The 21,468-nt window shown below is 35.9% G+C and overlaps 2 protein-coding genes across 2 annotated transcripts; both read right to left on the minus strand.

Annotated features, from left to right (window-relative positions):
* Positions 1–3,618: 3,618 nt before the first annotated feature.
* Positions 3,619–13,962, minus strand: LOC124645194. The gene is made up of 6 exons (XM_047184961.1): positions 13,602–13,962; positions 13,025–13,198; positions 11,310–11,519; positions 10,878–11,078; positions 9,997–10,244; positions 3,619–3,827 (listed from the first exon to the last, which is right to left on the minus strand). Exons 1-5 carry the CDS (start codon positions 13,678–13,680, stop codon positions 10,009–10,011), a joined length of 900 nt encoding a protein of 299 aa, XP_047040917.1. The 5' UTR covers positions 13,681–13,962; the 3' UTR covers positions 3,619–3,827; positions 9,997–10,008.
* A 1,156-nt stretch (positions 13,963–15,118) lies between these two features.
* LOC124645195 (dephospho-CoA kinase domain-containing protein) lies at positions 15,119–21,433 on the minus strand. The gene is made up of 4 exons (XM_047184963.1): positions 21,096–21,433; positions 18,181–18,472; positions 17,599–17,802; positions 15,119–17,390 (listed from the first exon to the last, which is right to left on the minus strand). The coding sequence occupies exons 1-4, from the start codon at positions 21,205–21,207 to the stop codon at positions 17,303–17,305; spliced, it is 696 nt and encodes a 231-aa protein (XP_047040919.1). The 5' UTR covers positions 21,208–21,433; the 3' UTR covers positions 15,119–17,302.
* Positions 21,434–21,468: the final 35 nt, after the last annotated feature.

Genomic DNA, 21,468 nt, shown 5'->3' on the forward strand with positions numbered 1-21,468 from the left:
AAAATATTTTTGCTGGTTGTTTACCGTTTTAACAATTGAGGAGCATTAAAACAACATTATTATATCAATAATCAATGAATGTAGTTACGTCGTCAGTTCAATCGCGACGTGTCAGGAACGCATTCTCTGAATGGCCGAACTATAACTGCAATCACAAAGTAGTTACCTACTTATAAATTAACTATTTAAAACAAAAAAAGCAAGTTTATACAGCTTTCTGGCCTTTACCGATAAAGGAGTAGCCAGAATGGCATTACACTCTCCAACGTCGAAATTATATGTTGATCCGAACAGGTTAAATCTTAAAGCTTCATTTCGGACACATTCCATCAAAACATGTTGAACATCTTCGACTACTCCACATTCGTCACAGTTTGGTGATGTAACCTTTTTCATCAGAAAACTAAACTTTTTTGATGGGATGTGACCGGCACGAAGTCTTAACGCCATAACTAAATCTCTTCGACTAATCATATTTTGGTCTATCCAATTATACAGAGGGAGCTGTGGTTGGATGGTCTTGTAGGTACCATATTCCCTTTTCTGTTGATCTCTGATTAAAATATTCACTCCACACGTCTACACATTTCTGTCTAATTATTTTGATGTAATCAGTAAAAATAGGAGAGATATTTACGGGTATTCCATCAGAAACAGCCTGGTTAGCAAGTAGATCCGCTCTTTCGTTATCTTCAATCTGGACGTGAGATGGGATCCACTGTAGGACTACTGTAACCGAGTTATGACCAGAACTGAATATAGACTCCAAAATCTTGTAGGCTATCGGTACTCCTCGCACGGGCAACGATCAATTTCTTATGACGGACGTTGTCACGTTCGACTATCGTCAGTAAACGTAAACCGACTTTACAGACAACCGTTTTTTTATTTGCTATCTGAACTAATATATAGGTAATTAACGAACATTATGGTAATTTTATTTTTTCAAAACACGTACATTTTATTTTATCAACATTTTAATCCAAAATATGAGCGTACTGGCTACGTAATTCTTGCGCCGAGTTTGTATGGCGCAGAGGCTCAGGGTATGTCAAGCTTGAGGCCGTAGCAGAATTTGAATCCAGTAATCTTCGTCAGCTCCGCTTCAGTGGAAGAACCTACTCCTGCCTCTACCTACCTCTCTTCACAGCTCAGCCCCTCTCTCCGCCTCAATGAATGGAAATTGGAAGATGTTAATAAAGGAAAACTTAAAAAAGAAATGCTTTTTAAATGGATGTATAAACTTTTATTAAGCCTTAACAACAACTTATAACAAAACAATCTAAGAGTGCACCTATTGACGTGATTCTACCAAAATTGTTTGCACATGTTAGTTCGCAAAACAGAAAATGTCTACGCATTAATTTACAAATAATGTCAGGTTAAACAGGTACCTATGCAGTAAGAAAGTAAACATTGGGTCAGTTCAGACGTAACAAACACGAGTTTGTAACGAGTTAATAAACTTAAATTATATCTAATAGTATACCCTATCCATTCATTGGATACCTAAGTCGTACCTTTGATTGGCCAACCCTTGAAGGCATTTCTTACTCACAAGCTAAAGAACATAATAGGTAGGAGTTACCTATACTAACAAAAATAAAAAAATGGAAATCTCACCGGAAAACAATAAGAACCGCGAGTTTATAAATTTCCAAGGAAATTTGTAACTCTCGTAGCATTCTAAACAAGAGATAAGTTGTATTACTTTACGTACATATTTTCGTAAATTAATAAACTTATGTACTTAAATATTAATACAAATGTATGCCTAACCCACCACCGATATAATAAACCAATTAAGGTGGGTTTCACCCACGGAGGAGAAAAGACTAGCGGAGATGCCCTAACGAAAAATCTCCTAACAAAGCAGCGCGCCAAAATTCGGGTGAGCGGGGGACGAGGAACGTTACTGGCTCCACCCGTGCTCCACCCTTATACGCCTTTTATGGGAAGCCACCCATGTTTTGTAAATCCATCTAGCGTGGAATAGGATGATTAAAATCTAACCCTAAACTAACATCGACCACTAGTGACATACTCAAAAGTAAAGTAAATACTCAAAATTAATAATTCTTTTAAAATAGTAATTCAATTAGAAAGTTTAAAGAAGCATTCATTTGAAATGAACGAAGAAAAAGAGAGAGATAAAAAAGTTAGAAAATTAATTGTTATATAAGTATTATTTTGTGCAGAGAACTTGCCCCACAACAATTTATTTAGTCCTCCAGAAATGAAATAGGTATCTAGGAACCATTAAACGGAGACTCGATGAAAAATCATTTTTATTCACCACGGGTCTAAAATACCCCCATGGTGTAATTTAAGTATCAACTTATGGCATTGTGTTAGTTCGTCTACTAGCCACTATGGCATCACAAGCACGAAAATTTGTTCTATTTGTTCTAGAACATGTCTAAAACCGTGCTGCGATGACTGTTGTTATTTTCGATGTTGCCACATTACGAAATTCACCAAGAAAAATGGGAATTAAAATTATAGGGACAGTGTTTATCAAATTAGAGTTTTCACAACTATATCATAACGGCGCATCCACTAAGTGGCTGACATTATGTGTGTCCGATGTTGCTCTGAGTAAAGGTACATTCAAAAAGTATGTACGGCAAGAGAGATATACCTATGTAAAACATTGCTGATCTATTCTAATATTATAAAGAGGAAAACTTTGTTTGTTTGTTTGGTTGTAATGGATAAACTCAAAAACAAACAAACTCAAACTACTGGACCGATTTTAAATATTCTTTCACCATTAGAAAGCTATATTATCTGCAAGTAACATAGGCTATATTTTATCCCGGTGCGGGCAGTAGCTCCCACGGGTACGCGGGTGAAACCGCGGGAAAACGGCTAGTGATGAATATAAATAAATCTACATAGTTAGAGTTATGATTAATTTTAAGATAATTGCAGCTTTTTTAAATAAGACCTTTTTTAAGAATGGGTGATTGAATTTTCGATGTCTGGTAGCACTTAATTTTGTAACGGGTCTCTCTGTCTTGATGAACACAATTTTACTTCAAATATACGTAAGTCGACTACTTACCGAAAGATGGTGTTTTTATAATATTAAATTTTCATGATAATATATTATATGTTTTGGTTTGTAAATAATCTATAAAAAAACTTGTAGGATGCAAGGAAAAATGAAGCTGCTTTTTAAGGCAAAAATTGGTACCAATAATATACATTGATACAAGATTGATACGAAAATAATACAAATTCACTTAGAGGTTCTAGAAATGCAGCTATTCGACGACAGATGTCTCTAGCAAAAAATATGTTTTAAAGCTAAAATATTACTTACACGTGAAATGTTATCCTATGGTATGTTTGAGTTTGGATCCTGAGCAATTTCTACAATTAATGATAGCGCATTTCATCGTTTTAATCGAGTAACAAATAAAATCTGTTGAAATTGTGGTAAAAATACAACCATGACAAGATGTCAGTTTGATGTAAAGGACGATATATGGGCGGTGTCCAGCCACGCCTGCCGTGACGTAGTCGTGACGTATTTGACCTACCTGAAGGCGCGTGACCTACCTGCGTTAGGGCATCTCCGCTAGTCTTTTCTCCTTCGTGGTTTCACCATTTAACTATGACGATAATATAATGTCTATCAGACATATACACGAAGAACACACAAAATACATGTAATATGGCACAAAGAACGCAAAACTCCCTGTCTGATAGATCCCTGATAGATCTCAAAGGTACAGCTGGTTATGTCTTGGTATTATTGTTATAGTCAAATTGTGAAACCTAAAATCAGCATCACCTTATCTTGAACGTACCCTTAGTACCTGAAAATAAATAAAACTATTTTTTATTTACTGAAGTAGTCATACCAACGAATATTATAATTGCAAAAGTAATTATATTTGTAACGGTTTCACGGCAGCTATTAAACCGGTTAAAATGAAATCTGGTAGACAGATAGTGTAGAGCCGGGTGAAGAAAGTAGTTCTCTTGGGCCGTGGCTTGAACTACGGGAATAGCTAGTTTTATACGGGAACTATATTTTTTGTCACCAAAATTTATATTTGTCATCAAGTTGTATCACCTAATAAATAGATCTATCGCCACGAAATATTTTCGTTCTCAGATAAACAAAGAGTGTTCCCAGGTATGAATTAGCAAATTATTGTTAATATAATGTGTAAAATATGAGATGGATTACCAATAAAATTGTAGTGCATTACATGAATATAAACTTCGTTCTTATAATAATAGTTTTATTACTTAAATAATAGCTTGGTGCTCAAAATGGTAGATCTGTCACCAAATAAATCGATTAATCGATCCCTGACTGCGACTCCTTTTTATTTGTTATTTTGTCACCAATACAGTAGTTACATTTTATTTCGTTCAGTTATTAAAATAATGTATTCGTTACTGTTGAAATAATTTTGTACACTCCATATCTGGCAATATTTTTATGATTAAAAATTAATGTTAGATATTGTGACTTTTTACACTGGTAACATCTCTCTCTTCTTCTGACTTCCGCCTCAAACCTACACAACGTGTGATTGTTCTAATTATATTGTAAATCTAAACAATAAAAATATATTCTGCCCAAGTTTCATTTGTATTCCATCCATCCACTGCGCATCAGACTCTCCAAGAGGTTATCAGCCCAGAGCGTGAAGAATCAAGATCAACGTGAGTGATTTTTTCCTTGTTCTACTACAAGTATGACAATGGCGGCGGAGAATGGCCATGTGCCTCAGGCCAATCAATCTGCTATTACATTTGAGAAACTGGATGGAGTACAAAACTATAACACGTGGAAATTCCAAATGAAAATGGCACTTGTTTTGGAAGGCTTATGGAAATGTGTGGAGGGCACTGATACAGATTCCACTAAGGATCAGCGTGCTTTAGCCCGTATTTGCCTCGCTATTAAATCATGCTGCATTCAACACGTTAGATCGGCTAAAACATCGAAGGAGGCATGGGATGCCTTAAAATCTGTCTTCGAAGATAAAGGTCTATACAGACGTGTACTCTTATTACGTCAACTTCATCGAGCTGACTACACCCATTACAACTCGATGAACGAGTACATTGAAGGTGTAATGACCCTAGTACAACAGCTAGCCGACATTGGGCGTGTTATTGAAGACAAGGAGGTTGCTGAAATTCTTTTGAGTGGACTACCACAAGAGTATGACGTCCTAGTATCCAGCCTGGAATCTTTATCGTCGCTAGAAGCACTTACAAGTGAAATGGTGCGTGCAAGGCTCTTGCAGGAACATTTTCGCCGTACTAACAATGGAAATAACAATGAAAACAAAAATGATCTGGCATTTATGAGTATAAAACGCAACATAGTGTGCAGTTACTGTAAGAAAACTGGTCATATCAAGGCGAAGTGCTTCAAATTGAAACGCGAGAAAGCTGCCTCCAAACAGAAAACAGAGACAAGTACTCTGTTCGTCTCAGCCTCTGCTTTTGCTACATGTCTCAGCTCACATTATTGGATTGTGGACAGTGGATGTACATCGCATATGTGCAAGGATAAGGAACTGTTTTTAAATTTGGACTCTAACTTTACAACCTTAGTTACTGTAGCTAATAATGACCAACTGAAATGTTTGGGTATAGGAAATGTAACACTTAAATTTAAAAACAATACCAAAGTTATTGAGAATGTAATGTATGTTCCTGGTCTGTCCGCTAACTTATTATCTGTGAGTTGTTTAACTAAGAATAATCGCAAAGTCGTGTTTGACAATTCAATGTGTCATATTTATGATGTAGCAGGAAATTTATTAGCAAGTGCAACGTTTGCAAATGGAATTTATAGGTTAGAGTGCGTGCCAAAAGTCTTATGTTCGCAGGTCTCCTCCAATGTTCTGCAGTTAAATAAGGAGCAATGTTCTCATGTTCACGGTTCCCAAATGGAGTTGTGGCACAGGCGACTCGGCCACTTAAGCTTGTCAGGTATGTGTGCATTGCGTGATAATCTTGCTGTAGGAATTAATTTCCAGAGTGACTCCGGTCATTTGCAAGACTGTATCCCATGCATTGAGGGGAAGCAAACTGTAAAAACTTTCCCTAAAGGTCAGGCTAAACGAGCAGAACAATTGTTAGAGTTAATACACTCTGATGTTTGTGGGCCAATGTCGCAGAGCAGCTGGGGAGGAGCACGTTATCTGGTGACATTCACTGATGATTTTTCCAGAAAGACTTTTGGGTTTCTGATGAGACAGAAGAATGAGGTAATGAAATGTTTTATTAATTTTAAGAATTTAGTGGAGAAACAAACTGGTTTTTTGATTAAATGTTTGAGATCTGACAATGGGACAGAATATGTTAATAAAATTTTTGAAAATTATTTATCTCAACATGGTATTATACACCAAACTACTATACCTTATAGTCCGCAGCAGAACGGTGTTTCTGAGCGACTAAATAGAACCTTAATTGAGAAAGCTAGGTGCATGTTAGCTGAAGCTGGCCTAGACAAGCGCTATTGGGGTGAGGCTTTAATGACAGCCATATATCTTAAGAATAGATCGCCTACTGCTGCTTTGTCCGGCACAATTCCTGAACAAGTGTGGACAGGGTCCAAAGTTGACTTGAGCCACTTAAAGGTGTTCGGCTGCAAGGCTTTTTCTTTAATACCTGACTGTCATAGACAGAAATTTGATCCAAAATCAAAACAATATATTTTTGTTGGATATTGTCAGGATTCAAAAGGGTATAGGTTGGTTGATCCACTATTTCCTAAAAAGATAGTAAAATCTAGAAATGTACATTTCATTGAAACACTTGATAATAATATTTCTAAAATGAATGATAATAATATTATGTCAAATACAAATAATCTCGAGTTATTTGATTTGGAGACTAATAATTCCAATGATAATATGCCAAATGATAATTTCACAAGTGTAACTGATAATTTTTCTGATATTCCAGGTGATGCAGCCACCGTTGAGCCCTCTACTGGTTTTGAGGCACCCAGAAATGAGGCATCCGGTGACCAACCTGTATCTGAAATTGAACAAGTGGCAAGTTCTAAGGAAAGCTTGGGTCAGGGAGAGCAATGTTTCTCACCTCAAAGTCCTGATTTTGAGTACCAGTCGTGTAGTGATGTTGATGACAGCGAGTCTTCAGAGGAGTTGATTGCTCCACAGCCATCGGTGAGGAGAACCAGAGGTATTCCACCTAAGCGCTTTGAAGATTATGAGGTAGATTTTTCTTTATTATGCCAGTCTTATGTCCTAGATGAACCTCAGTGCTATGAGGATGCAATAGCTAGTCCACAGAAACATGAATGGTTAGAAGCCATGAAATGTGAGTATAATTCACTCATAAATAATGGTGTATGGACGCTAGTTGATAGGCCTTTAAATAAAAATGTGATAAAAACTAAATGGGTATATAAGGTAAAACAGGATACGTCAGGTAATTTTGATAAATTTAAGGCACGCTTAGTTGCACGAGGATTTACTCAAAGGCCTGGTGTTGACTATAACCAAACGTTTTCCCCTGTTGTCAGGCATTCGACTATGCGTATTTTGTTTAATCTTGCCAATGAGTTGGACATGGACATAGACCACATAGATGTCACAACAGCTTTTTTGAATGGTAAACTCAATGAAGAAATTTATATGGAACAGCCACAGGGTTTTAAAAATAATAATGATAATAAAGTTTGTTTATTGCAGAAAAGCATTTATGGCCTTAAACAGTCCAGTAGAGTATGGAATGAAACTGCTCATAACTTATTGACTAAACATGGCTATAAACAGACCAAATGTGAGCCATGTGTTTATACTAAGAAAACGAGTGACAAAAATTTGACAATTTTAGCCCTTTATGTTGACGATTTTTTTATTTTTAGTAATTGTTGTAAGGAAAAATCATGTATCATTGATATTTTAAGTAAAAACTTTAATATTAAGAATTTAGGACCAGTAAAGAATTGTCTGGGCATAAGTGTACACAGAGATAGAATAAAAGGTACAATATTGTTGAAACAATCTGAGTACATCAAGAAATTGCTATCTAAATTTGGAATGTTAGATGCGAATAGTGTTTCTATACCAATGCAAATTAATGAGAAGTTTGAAAATTTTAATAATGATAACTCTGAATGTGATTTGAAATATCGAGAACTTGTTGGTAGTTTAATGTATTTAAATGTATGCACAAGACCTGATATTTCTTATTGTTGTAGTTTATTAAGTCAATTTAATAATAATTTCAATAAAAGTCATTGGTTGGCTGCCAAGAGGGTCCTTCGTTATCTTAAGGGTACAATTGATCATGGTTTGTTATTTTTGAAAAATAATAAGAATCTTGATCTGGAAGCTTTTGCAGATGCGGATTGGGCGAATGACCCAACTGACAGAAAGTCATTTTCTGGTTTTGTAATTAAATTGGGAGGAAATACTATTAATTGGGAAAGTAGAAAACAGCGTTGTGTGGCAATGTCAAGTACAGAGGCTGAATATATATCAATGAGTAATGCTTGTAAAGACGTAATGTTTGTAAGGAATTTTTTGTTCGAGTTAACTGGTAAATATTTTAAATGTGAATTAAGAAATGATAACCAGAGTGCCATTAAAATGTTAACAACTAAGGATTGTCATAAACGAACAAAACATATAGACGTAAGATACCATTTCATTAAAGATTTAATAAGTAAAAACTACATTAATGTGAATTATCTTCCCACTAATATGATGGTAGCGGACGTTTTAACAAAACCTTTATCAGCTTCCAAGCATAAGGATTTTATAGGTCAGATGAATGTAAAACAATTGTAATATGTTGATTATGTATTGTTTATCTGATATTGTTTATGGTAGCAGAGCAAAATGAATATGTAGTGTAAGGGGAAGTGTTGAAATAATTTTGTACACTCCATATCTGGCAATATTTTTATGATTAAAAATTAATGTTAGATATTGTGACTTTTTACACTGGTAACATCTCTCTCTTCTTCTGACTTCCGCCTCAAACCTACACAACGTGTGATTGTTCTAATTATATTGTAAATCTAAACAATAAAAATATATTCTGCCCAAGTTTCATTTGTATTCCATCCATCCACTGCGCATCAGACTCTCCAAGAGTTACCAATTTAATACATCAGTTTATAATTTTAATAAAAATATGTTCAAAGGGAAGAGGAAGGGAAGGGAGACAAATTGGCGCGCTTTCGGGCCTCAACGAATGGGTTGTAGGTTGGTTGTAGGTACGATCATACGATGCGGGGCGCGGGCAGTGAGATTTTTAACAATAAATATTGATTATTTTGACTTTGATTAATTGTTTTATTTACTATTCAGCTAGAAATTTAATTTAAATATATTTATACTACCTGTGGAAACTAAAGCCCTTGGGGGGAGGCACATGGCCAGTTAAGTAGTAGACTCTTTTGGTTGAAATGATGATGACGACCACCCTACATTTTTAGACCTTCATGAAATTTTCTAGTGATATAATATATGATTTATTGGTGATCTCTTTAAATTAGTTTGCTTAAATACTATTAGGACAAACCTATTATAATACATACAAAATCATTTATTTGGTACTTGACCCCATATCTCCATGATTTTCGGTAATTTATTGTGGAAATGATTTTATATTGTTTGGTGACTACATTTGGTGACAAATCTACTATTTTGAGGGCAAACCCTATTATTTAAGAAACACAAAATGAATTAAATTGGTGACAGCTTAAATCATACCCGTTTTATACTTAGGACAAACAAAAAATAAACCGACGACAAACTTTTTTTCATAGAAGACCTCATCATCTTCATCAATACAAATTCGTTTTACTTTACAAAGAAAAACCTTCCATATGCCTACTGAGTTGATTGAAAAACATATATCGTATTGAGCAAAGTCATGCTTGCAATTACTGATTAGTGACCTTCCCTCGTATAGAGAGTAAATAGGCAAAACTTAATGAACTAGCGATTAAAATAAGTTTTTACTTACCAAATAATCATTTTAATGGCATACTCTCTTGGATGCTGGTCCTATTTGATCCGGGGATTTGTTTTTCTTGTTGGGAGCCATCGCCACCCAGTATATATCGTTTGCAATAGCACCGATGTAGGCAGGACAGGCGCGAACGAGTTGGGCCAGCCTGACCCAGGGGGAATCCATCGGGTGATTCATGAACCTAATGGCAGCTGCCACCACGCCCGCGCAGAAATGTAAATTATACAAACGTCTAGGATATGCTGCAAAATAAAACATACTTACCATACATATGCGTGATGATTTTAATCTATTATACTCAGGCACGGTGGAGTGATGACTTGCGCAAGACGGCTGGCAGGAGGATGCGAAAGCCGAAAATCGATCTCAGTGGCGTGCACTTGGAGAGGCCTATGTCCAGCAGTGAACTGCGATAGGCTGATGATGATGATGATACTCTACACTAATATAATAAAAAGGAATCTTTTTTTGTTTGTTTGTACATACTACACAGATTTGAAAAATTCTTTACTTAAACGCAACTTAAGAGGCTATCTTCATGTTTCTACGGCACACGGGTGAAACCGTGTGAAACGGCTAGTAACACATAAAACTGTACACGTAAAAATGTTTAAAACTGTAACACGTTTTTAAATAGGTAGGTAATCCTACTATCCTACAAATATTACTGATATTATAAACGCGTTTTTGTGAGAATGTGTGGATGTACCTATGTTTGTTATTATTTCATGTAAAAACGTCTGGACCAATTTTTTTGAAACTTGGTATGTAGATAGGTGATTGGATTAACATATAGGCTACTTTTTATCAACACATCACGCGGGTGAAGCCGCGGGCGGAAGCTAGTAGGTAATAGAAAAACAAAGTTGACTCACGCATACTAGACGAGGATGTAGAAGAACTCGGCGTATTTCTCATAGACCAGAGTCTTGTACGATAATCTATGTCATGGCGATAGTATTCAGCCAAGTCATTCATCAAGCTCGTTGCTAGTGCTACATTGGCACGTTCGATTCCTAGACGCTTCAACAGATACTCGCTGGTATCCAGAGTCGACCACAAAGGAAGGCGGAAATCTGGAAACAGTAGACAGTTTGTTTACTGTCAAAACTAAACATTGTCTTATAAGTTAGCGTGGTTAGCGATTAAAGCAACAGTCTAGCTAGCCACTAGACAGGCAAGTACAAATGACACTACTCTCAAGCTATGTGTATCTTGGACACTAATGACTGATTAAGGTTGAAGGAAAACATCTCGTGGAGATAAGTCAAAATTAACCTATCCAAATCAAACGGTAAATCACATACCTAAAGTTTTAAATACATGGAACTCAAACTCCACAATGTCTCTCTTGGTGTAGCCTCTTACGCCCTTTCTCAATAGATTGTTATGGACGATGTTAGCGGCCAATGAAGGGTTGTTGCTCATCATCTTGCCAGCAAGAATCACGCAGCCCAGCATTATTTGGTTCAACCGTGAATTTACCAAAGCCTTGTATGTGATCCACTCCTCGACACCTGTCAATTAACAAAAGACCTGATCTGACTCTGATAATTTCACTTAAGCGACATACGTATTTACCTAGTCTTGCCATAAATATTGTAATAAAGAAAAAAGAAAATTGTTAACTGCAAATAACATTTATTACTTTTACAGTGTGTCAGTTTAATACATAAATATAAAACAATTAAAAATATAAAAAGCTTATTCGAAGTGGTCTCCATTGGCTGCAATACAGTCCTTTAAACGATGAGGCCAGTTATCAATAGAAGCACGCACTCTTTCCATGGGAAAATTCTTCACTGCCAATCGTATAGATTGTTTTAGGGACTCCAAATTATCATGGCGTTTAGAGCAAGCTGTACTCTCTAAAACTGACCACAAATCATAATCCAGCGGATTAAGATCGGGACTAGACGACGGCCAGTCTTCAGCTCTGATGAAGTCCGAAACGTTCGATTCCAACCAAGACTGCGTGGACCGAGCTTTATGACCCGGCGCCGAGTCTTGCTGGAAGGACCATACTTGGTTATTGAACATGGTGATGTTAAGGGGCTTAACTACCTTCTCAAGAATGGTATCTTGATACACTTGTGCCGATGTTTTGATACCTTTTTCACAAAAATATGGCTCAGTCACTCCTTCATAGCTAACACCCCACCAAACCATCACTGAAGTCGGATAATGTCCACGTTGCACTCTGTCGACTAATTGGGAAGCTTCCTTAGAGCTTTGAGCATAAATACGGTCATTTTGTTTGTTAAAATGTTGCTCAATTGTAAAAATTTTCTCATCCGTAAACAAAATTTTTCTGTGACCTCCCTTTGCGTACCGCTTCAGTAGTTGTTTCGATTTTACCACCCTATTCTTCTTTAAATTATCAGTTAAGAAATGGCCAGTGCGTCTCTTATAGGCTGCAAGTCCTAAGTCATCTTTTAAAATACGCGACATGGTTCTAGGTGCTATCTTCATTTCCCGAGATAAAATCTTTTGCTTTCGGACAGGATTTCTTCGAATTCTTTCCCTTACTGCTTTGACCACCTTTTTCGTACGAACACTACGTGGACGGCCAGATCTTTTTCTGTCACAAACAGAGGAGGTCTCATTGTACCTATTAATAGCCCGGTACACAAACATTTTACTAATACCAAGTGTATGGAGAGTTTTAAAAATTGCATTTGGCTCCATACCTACTTTGTGTAATGCTATCACAGCGATTCGGTTCTCTTTATCACCCCACACCATTTTAATATCGCAAAATATTTTACAATGTATTGGCGCCAAAATGAGAAAACACAATGAACAATCATATAAAAATGACAGATTCGAAATTCAAATGTAATATTTTTTTATAATTAAGTGTAACAGTATTTATGGCCAGACTAAGTATATCCAACTGAGATCCAATGACGACTCAATGAGACAAAAAATGTGAATTAAGATGACAAGTTTCTTTTGAAAATTGAATGTGAAAACTCATAGTAGGTAAAGGGTTGGTTTTAAACGATGAAAGATAACTTACTACGTGATTGTTGTAAAAACTTTCGCATATGTATGGCCAGGTAGCGCTCCATCAGATAGCAGGCCTGACCGGGAACACCTTTACCGAGGACGTCAAGAATTGCGCACATTTCCCATACTGTTTGCCGCGTTTTTGGCTGCAGAAATACGATCACCCAATTAAGTTCTTCTGTGGCTGCAAAAAAATATTACGGGGCGTGAGCGAGTGAGGAACTTATAAAATGTAAAACTTAATCCATACTAATATCATAAGGATTGTTTGAAAAACTACGTTCTAAGTCTTAATAAGTTATAAATGCAAAAGTAAGGCTAGTTACGCTATTTTGAGAAATTTGGTTCGAAGATTGTCATTTATTAGGTTAACTTATATTACATACACACATGCAATAGTTATTTCATGAATTTCACATTCTTGAAAAGTATAAATATCTGGAAGCCGACCCCAACGTAGTTGGGAAAAAAGGCTCGGAAGATAACGGTGAAAAGTAAAAATACGATACCAGACCTCGTGTCATTCAAAGAAGTCAAACATTTTAGTCGCTTAGATACTAATATATATGAAACTCGGTATCAATTACCTTCCTTTTCATATTCCTTTATCAAATCTGCAAGCCAATCCTCATCTAAGCAGGCATTAACAACTTCGTTGTCAGACATTTCTTAAGAAATCCTAAAAATATGTCTACACGTTGTAACAATAGCACTCGATGTATCCTCGTAAGTCGGCACATTAATTTTAAATTACAAGCGGGTAGAAGAATATTGGTTGCCGCCATTATCCATCAACGAATAGCCACGTACTAAATTGTGAACTTGTTTTGATGTTGCGGGTACACCATAGAAACACAATTAGGGCTTCGGAATTAAAAAAATCCAATATTTCTTTCCCTACTTTTTACTTTATCACTTAAATTAACTGAGATTGAAAACCTTATCCAAATAAATTAATAACTTAACAACTTATAGATAGGTATTCCATGAAAACGCTTTTATGATAAAATATTTTGCAATTACACATTATTTCAAAATTGACACAATGTACTCAATGAAGAGTTCTTATTTCAAACTGATTGTCAATGGAGAGTTATCTATTCATTTTTTAAATTGAGGAGTTCCATGTCATAATTTCATGCCAGTAATAGTTTTTCTATTAAATGAGTTTTGCAACAAATATACAGCGCCATCTAGTGTAATACCATGAGCGACTGTCATAAACTAGAACAGCGGTTCCCAAATGGTGACCGATCCTCAGGGGTTCCGCGAAAATTCAGGATTTCCATATAATCGTTCCACTTTTTAACCGACTTCCCAAAAAGGAGGAGGTTCTCAATTCGGCCGGTATGTTTTTTTTTTTCTATGTATGTATATCGATTATGCCGAGGTTTATAGGCCTATTTACGTGATTCTTTTTTTGTTCGACGCGGAATAGCTGTCAGTTGGTCCAATAGTCACCAGGTCAGGATCTGATGATGGAAACCCTGAGAAATTGAGGGCAACCTTCGAAAGTTGTAGGCATACATAGGATAATAACTTGACACTCAGGTGTATGCCTGAAAGCACTATACAACAGTGAGGGTTTAGAACTGACCTGATGATGGCGACCAGAGAAGTTCGAGGGAACTCGACAAATGAATATGTAAACTACTTAGTGTTTGGGCTTAAATTATTTGTATTAACGAGACCTTTGCAACAGTGAAGATTTGGAGCTGACCTGATGATGAAGACCAGAGAAGGTCGAGGGAACTCGACAGCTGAATATGTCAAAAACCTCTTATTTGGGCTTACATCATTTGTATTGATGAGAACTTTCCAGTTATGCCGATAGTGACAACTACTCGTATCACTGAAAAGCTGTAAAAAAAAACTTTTTTACAAAAAAATAAAACCGACTTCCAAAAACACAAAAACTTTTGGTGTATTGGCCTAGAAGTCGGTGGCAAAATTAACTTAGGTAAATCCATTAGACACCGACTTCTAGGCCAATACACCAAAAGTTTTTGTGTTTTTGGAAGTCGGTTTTATTTTTTTGTAAAAAAGTTTTTTTTTACATAAAATATTGGTAAATTACTTTTTATCATAAATCAAACCAAATTAGTATTTTAAAATAATGTGCGTGTTTAATCACAATTTAACAATATGTACTTATATTTCTATTATTTACTAAACAACACATTTCACTTAAGCTGGCTAAGTTTTATTGCTGAACACAAGTTTCGAAATAGGCAGACACGTACCCATTAAAACTTGGCGAACTACTATAGACTATTTCTCTTTGATTTATTGCTCATTTAAAACATTAATAAGTTGGTGAATTTTATTAACAAAATATATCATTTGACGTAAGTTATCTAACACTGTTAAATTCTACAATATTTCTAACTGAGCACAATAGGTACATTATAATCCACATTGCTTACCATAACCTGAATTAAATAAATACTATTTAAACGTGTATTTCGAAATACGGCCAGTGCTCATGACATCATTAATCGACGCTATATTTAATCGTGTAGTGTTTGTGCTTGACTCACATTTGACACAAAATAGGCTAAACTTTCCGCAGCAGTACAATATGACTAATATGAGATAGACGCCAGCAGGTCAATCCAACATTGACCCTCCACTATTGTGATAAGGTTGAAAATCTATTGACCAAGTTTGACAGAATGACATAGATTGATGTCTTTCTGTACACCAATAAGATATACTTCGACTGAGTTGACTGAGTCATATTTCGGAATACACACCAAATATTTACATCTAAAATTAACCAATTTGTATGTTCCCTTGGCCACTTTCCCTATTATTATTACCGTTTGATGAAAAGCTTATGTTATAGGTACAAAATGTAAAATAATATAAATTACATAACGTTTTAATATTGCTTTGGCTATTTATTTAAAATCTACATTTTGATGAATACCGGATAGCATGCAGCATTCTTGTTACAATTTTGTAAATAGTTCACATCATAACAACGAACTATGAAATTGTCGGAACTAATCTATACTAATTTACTATTAGAAAGATGATTACAAAAAAGGAAAAATATGTTTTATTTGTTTCTTAGCTGATTTTTTTTTATTATTATATTAGTATACTATGTACTTCTTACCCGAGTGCGTGAAATTGTTCCGACGGAAACATTCATTTATTCAGGCCGGGAAAGCCTTGTTATTAAGTGCATGAATTCCGGCCTCTAGCATTAAATAAAGTCAAGCTAAATGACTGACTTACACAAGAATCTACACACACTAATAGAACCATCACACTGATAATATTGTTTATTTGATCACAAGATATTCACATATATATTGCTTATGCCGTAAAACTAGGACTCCAACTAAGTTTATATTTAAAATACACAAGTACAGTCAGTGGTGAGACAAAATATACATACATACATACACACACAAAACACGCATTTTATCACAATCATATACAGCAGCAGTTGCTTTAAAAATTCTATTGTGTATGCCATAAAATAGGATCAGAAGTAGCAGGATTCTATGTATTAGTGTATAGCTACTTGAACATTGAAAAAAATAAATATCTTTTAAAAGAAATATTGTTCGAAAGTTACCGCGGCCCGGGTACATGAAGCCCACGAACGAACATGATAGGTTTTAGTCAGTAAGTCTGACACTCCTTCACGCTGCTAACCCACAGCGGGAGTCATTTTATGATTTCCCATAAAAAAGCTGCACTTCTGGTTTGCCTGTATTTACATGAAACGACCCTTAACCAATACAAATAAGGCAGTTTGCTAACTAACATGACTGTGTTATAATTATTATAATTATTTTTTTTTTTTATAGTAACGTCACTCACACAAGTGTTTGTACATAATATCATAATCACTACGTAATTTATCTAAAACCCGTAGTTTATCTAATGTTACTTAGGCCGGAGTACACCGACAATATAAACGTCCGTTTTGTTTGAAACAACTGTTCACTCTGAACATTGAACGTCAAAGTCATGGTAGGCTGTTGTTTTAGGAAAACCGACGTTTATATTGTCGATGAACTTGGGCCTGAGCGAAGGTTCATATCTGAAGGAAAATCGAGCGTATCTTAAATGTATGATCGACGCACTGACGCATCATCGGTTAGGTGTGAATGATTGAATGTTTTATCGTACATTTGTCTGTTTAACGCGACGCTTGTTCCGTCAAATACGAACCTTCCCTTAGCTGACTGTACCTGGCTACACCAGTAAATTACGATTAAAGGGCAAGCTTCCTTGGTTTCAAATAAACGTTAAATACAACTATGTTTCATTTGTTATAGATTAAATTACTGACTATATGTCCGATACCAAAAACTAAGGAAAGGAACGCAATACCAATTATTGCTCGGAAATACCTGGAACAAAAAAATGCAAGTTTTAGACCAACATTTCACATTTCACAAAAATAAAATGCGCCGTCAATGATGATTATCGCTTAATCAACCGAATCCTTGTTTTAAGCAGTAGTTTATTTTTTTAATACGTAAAGTCTCATCAAGGTTTTTTACCTTTCTAACTACCTAAACCAATGTAGCATAGTAATTCACACGTGAAACAACTTACCAAGTAAACTTGGATCGTCTGAGGACTCTGATGATGCCTTCCGTCTGCTGCCTGGTACTGCTCAAGCTCCCTGAGTTGTCGACAACGAAATGGGACTTCGCCACTTTGTCCTCAAGTGGCATTTGACAAGTGATGCGCTTCTTAGCAACTGTCTCCGAGAAATCGTTGCGTTTACACAATCTCTCTAGTTGCTGATGATCTTCACTGGAAAGATAGATATTTAGATAAATAAGCTACATGGGTGAGTCCACACCTGACCAATGTGCAGCTAAGAATAACCCTAAGAATTAAAACCATTATGGGTAGGTGTTTTGGCAAGAAGGTTTGGTGACGGAAATAAGATATAGGTAGCTCTTGCAAAACACCGAATACAAGACGCTCGTGTGGTGTACCTATACCTCTGTTGCAGAGACTCAAAAATGGTTTCTGCGCCACGATTCTCTCAATGTCCCGTGACGACAAAAAATTGGAGAGTACTATGTACCTGTACTAGAAGCTCTCGGCCTTTTACTTAAGAAACCTTTCACTCAATTGACGTCATTCGACGAACAAAATAAACACATTATAAAGATTAACTCTCACCAAACAACTGTGATAATTTTATGCATGAAGGTCAACATTTTCCCGGTCTCGAACAACAATGGCACTTCCATGACTATGTAGCTGTGACCAGAGAAGAAGTATGATACCGCCATCTTCATCATCGCTGTTTGTATCCTCGGATGTGTGATCGCGTTTAGTTTCCGCCTCTTCTCAATGTCGTCGAAAACTATTTCGCCTAGCCGCGCCCTGTTTACTTTACCATCAGGCAATAGCACTTCATCTCCGAAGTAATCTCTTAGCTCCTTCCAAGCTTTCGTTCCAGGTTCTAAAACTGAAAGAAACAGTGCTCTTGTCATCATAAAGTATAGAAATAAATGAGGAATCAAAATCTTTTTTTTTTATATGCCTATGAAAGCTCTTCCGAAACGTCAAACTGATTGCACGGTTCCAAAGAATTGGTCTTGTAGAGAAGAACTGATCAGACACTCCATGGACACTGTTTAAAAAAAAACAAATATAACCGTACGCGTTATGTTGTGGCAAAAATATGAAAATTACATGGCTATGTGGAATTTTAATTGAAATGTCAAATATATAATAACATAAGTACATTAAACAGAATCAAGGCTGGCGGAGTGAATGCCTTGACCGCGTGTGCTTTTAGAATGTGGACTCACGCGACGCGAACTCGAATAACAGGCACTGTTTACTGTTTATGGCTTAGTCAGATAGGCAGTCGCTCCTTGTAAAATACTGGTACTCAGCTGAATGCGGTTAGACTGGAAGCCGGCCCCAAGATAGTTGGGAAAAGGCTCGGTAGATGATGATGATCTATATGAAATATGACATTTAAGTTATAACGTGTATTTTTGGTTAGCCCTCATCTCTTAGGGTGAACATGGATGCTTACTACACAAAGTTAGTGTAAGGTACAGCTACAATGGTTGCGCCTCTAAAAGCATGAGTCTCGGCTGTCATTTCATCATTGGCATTTATTGTCTGTAAGTAAGAATTCAGAAAGTTTGACAAGCAGTCTTACTGAAGGGTATATGAATTAATTGAAATGGAATTGGAGAGTACCACGAAATAAAATTTTTTGTTTGTTTGGTTGAGACCTTGACTTAAAATCCACCTAACAGATTCGAAAAGTTATATCACTGTTGGGAAGCTAACGTATCCTGGGGTAGGCTATATTTTATCAAGGTGTGGGGAGATGTTTCTCCAGAGCACTGGTGAAGCATCTACTAGTGAATTTTAATCATTTTCAGAATTCTGCAGAAGAAAGGTGATCATTTTTTTTAAGAATACTTTGCAACTTTTAGTTATACATAGAATTTAAAAATCCCTTTACAAATACCTCACTTCAAGTATTCCAGTATTGTGCTATAGAAATATCTGTTATCGATGTTAACTTGTTTAAATATTTTGATTTTATCGATATTCTAAGTGCTCATACAAGAATAGTGCACATAAAGGAAAGATTGAATTTTGCACTGAACAGATAACCTGTCCTGGATATTTGCATGTCTGATTTCAGGATAAAGAACAACTGAAGAATTTTTGCAGCTGTTTTAAGTAAACTGCAATATTGTTTGAATGCTTAGTGAGTAAGCCTCAAGATTCTTGCTGCCGACTACTGGTTTGTATGTATTTACATGAAACTGTGTTGGATCGAGGCAGTCACACATACAGCCAGATATTGATGTCTTGTTTTTGCCAGTGACTGCACAAGCAGTGAGAATTCAAAATGTGCCCGTACAGGTAGTTGCACCATTTAACTATGAAATTACTGATTTGACCAATGGTCTGCATTTTCATGGCTGGTTATGGTTTCGTTATTGTTACAGTTTTATGGTGCAACTCACCCTGCTATGATGCTACTTCCAATATTTTCTGTAAAATTAGAAAAGTCCATAATAATCTCATCCAACATGAATAACACAGTTGCCGGGTTAAATCCAGGAGTTAGACATTGACTGTGTATTTCAGATTTAGGAATTATCATGATGTATGCCAGCTTTAAAATGATGAAAATTTTAAAATGATTATAAATAAAATAATCATACTCACTTCCTATACTCAGCTTCTGAGAAAATCAAACTAAAAGAGGTCTGAATACCAAATCAGTTTTATATCTGATAATGTGATGGTGTAATATCCATTTTAGGTTATTATAATAATTAAATCCATAGTAGACATGGGACAAACGTATCATTGAAAAGAAAAGATTGATATGTATCTTTTGATCACTGGGATATGTATCACTCTTTTGTATCTCTATATCCTTTCGTATCCGCGAGTGATATTGTACTGTTGCTCAGAGTGACTCGCTTCTTTCAATTCAATCCTATGTATCACTAAATCAGTACGAACTAAGAGTGATAGATTCGTTTAGGATAGATAGATTCGTATATCAGTTTATAATATTTTTAAGTTTATTTTTTTTATTTTTAAGTTTTTATTTTTCATTTTAAATTTAAGTTTACGATTTATGTAATTGGCTGTTAAAGGCGTGTAAATCGAATAAATAAATAAAAATAATGGTCAAACACTTATACTCGGTATCGAGAAAGTGAGACAGAACATTCTAAGTAGGGAAGTGCGAAAGAGATGTCTGGACTTTCCGATGAGAAACCGTGACGCGAGCCGCTCAACGCTGTGTGTGCGAGTGCAACACAGATACAAACGGACGACGATTGAATGAGTTGTTAAAGATACACTGATACATTCGGATTTGAACTGATACAAAGAGTGAGTGATCAGAACGGAAAGATACATATCTTTTTTATCTATCACTCCTGAGTTACCCATCTCTAATCCATAGCCATGCGTGATGTGTATAAAAATCGCTTTGCTACGCAGCTTGGCAATGCTCTTATTAATAACATTCGCAAACCAATGAATGCCTTAAAATCTTTGAAAATATAATGGAAGTAAATAAGAACAACTGATACCTTTTCTAGCTACTTCATCTGCATCAATGACTGCTATGCCATTTCCTCGAAATATTGAAAGTACTGTACTTTTTCCAGTCGCCAATCCACCGGTTAAGCCCACTATGAACATAATGATTCAAATTATTTAGTACTAAAGTTCCAACCAATTAAAGCGTTATTGTCGCTGCCTCGTCAATATGGTGAGTATCACGTGTTAGATAGCTCAATAATTTGATGCTAAAACACTGCAGTTGCATGCCATGCTTTCAGAACATTAACAGATATTAATTAACTCATTAATCGAAAATGCTATCGCAAGTTTGTGTGGCTGCGTTTTGGCAACTTTGAACTTTGACAGTTTGGTAGAATTTAATAAAACGTCAATTTTTTT

Source organism: Helicoverpa zea, chromosome 31 (assembly GCF_022581195.2).
Source record: "Helicoverpa zea isolate HzStark_Cry1AcR chromosome 31, ilHelZeax1.1, whole genome shotgun sequence".
Classification (NCBI taxonomy): domain Eukaryota; kingdom Metazoa; phylum Arthropoda; class Insecta; order Lepidoptera; family Noctuidae; genus Helicoverpa; species Helicoverpa zea.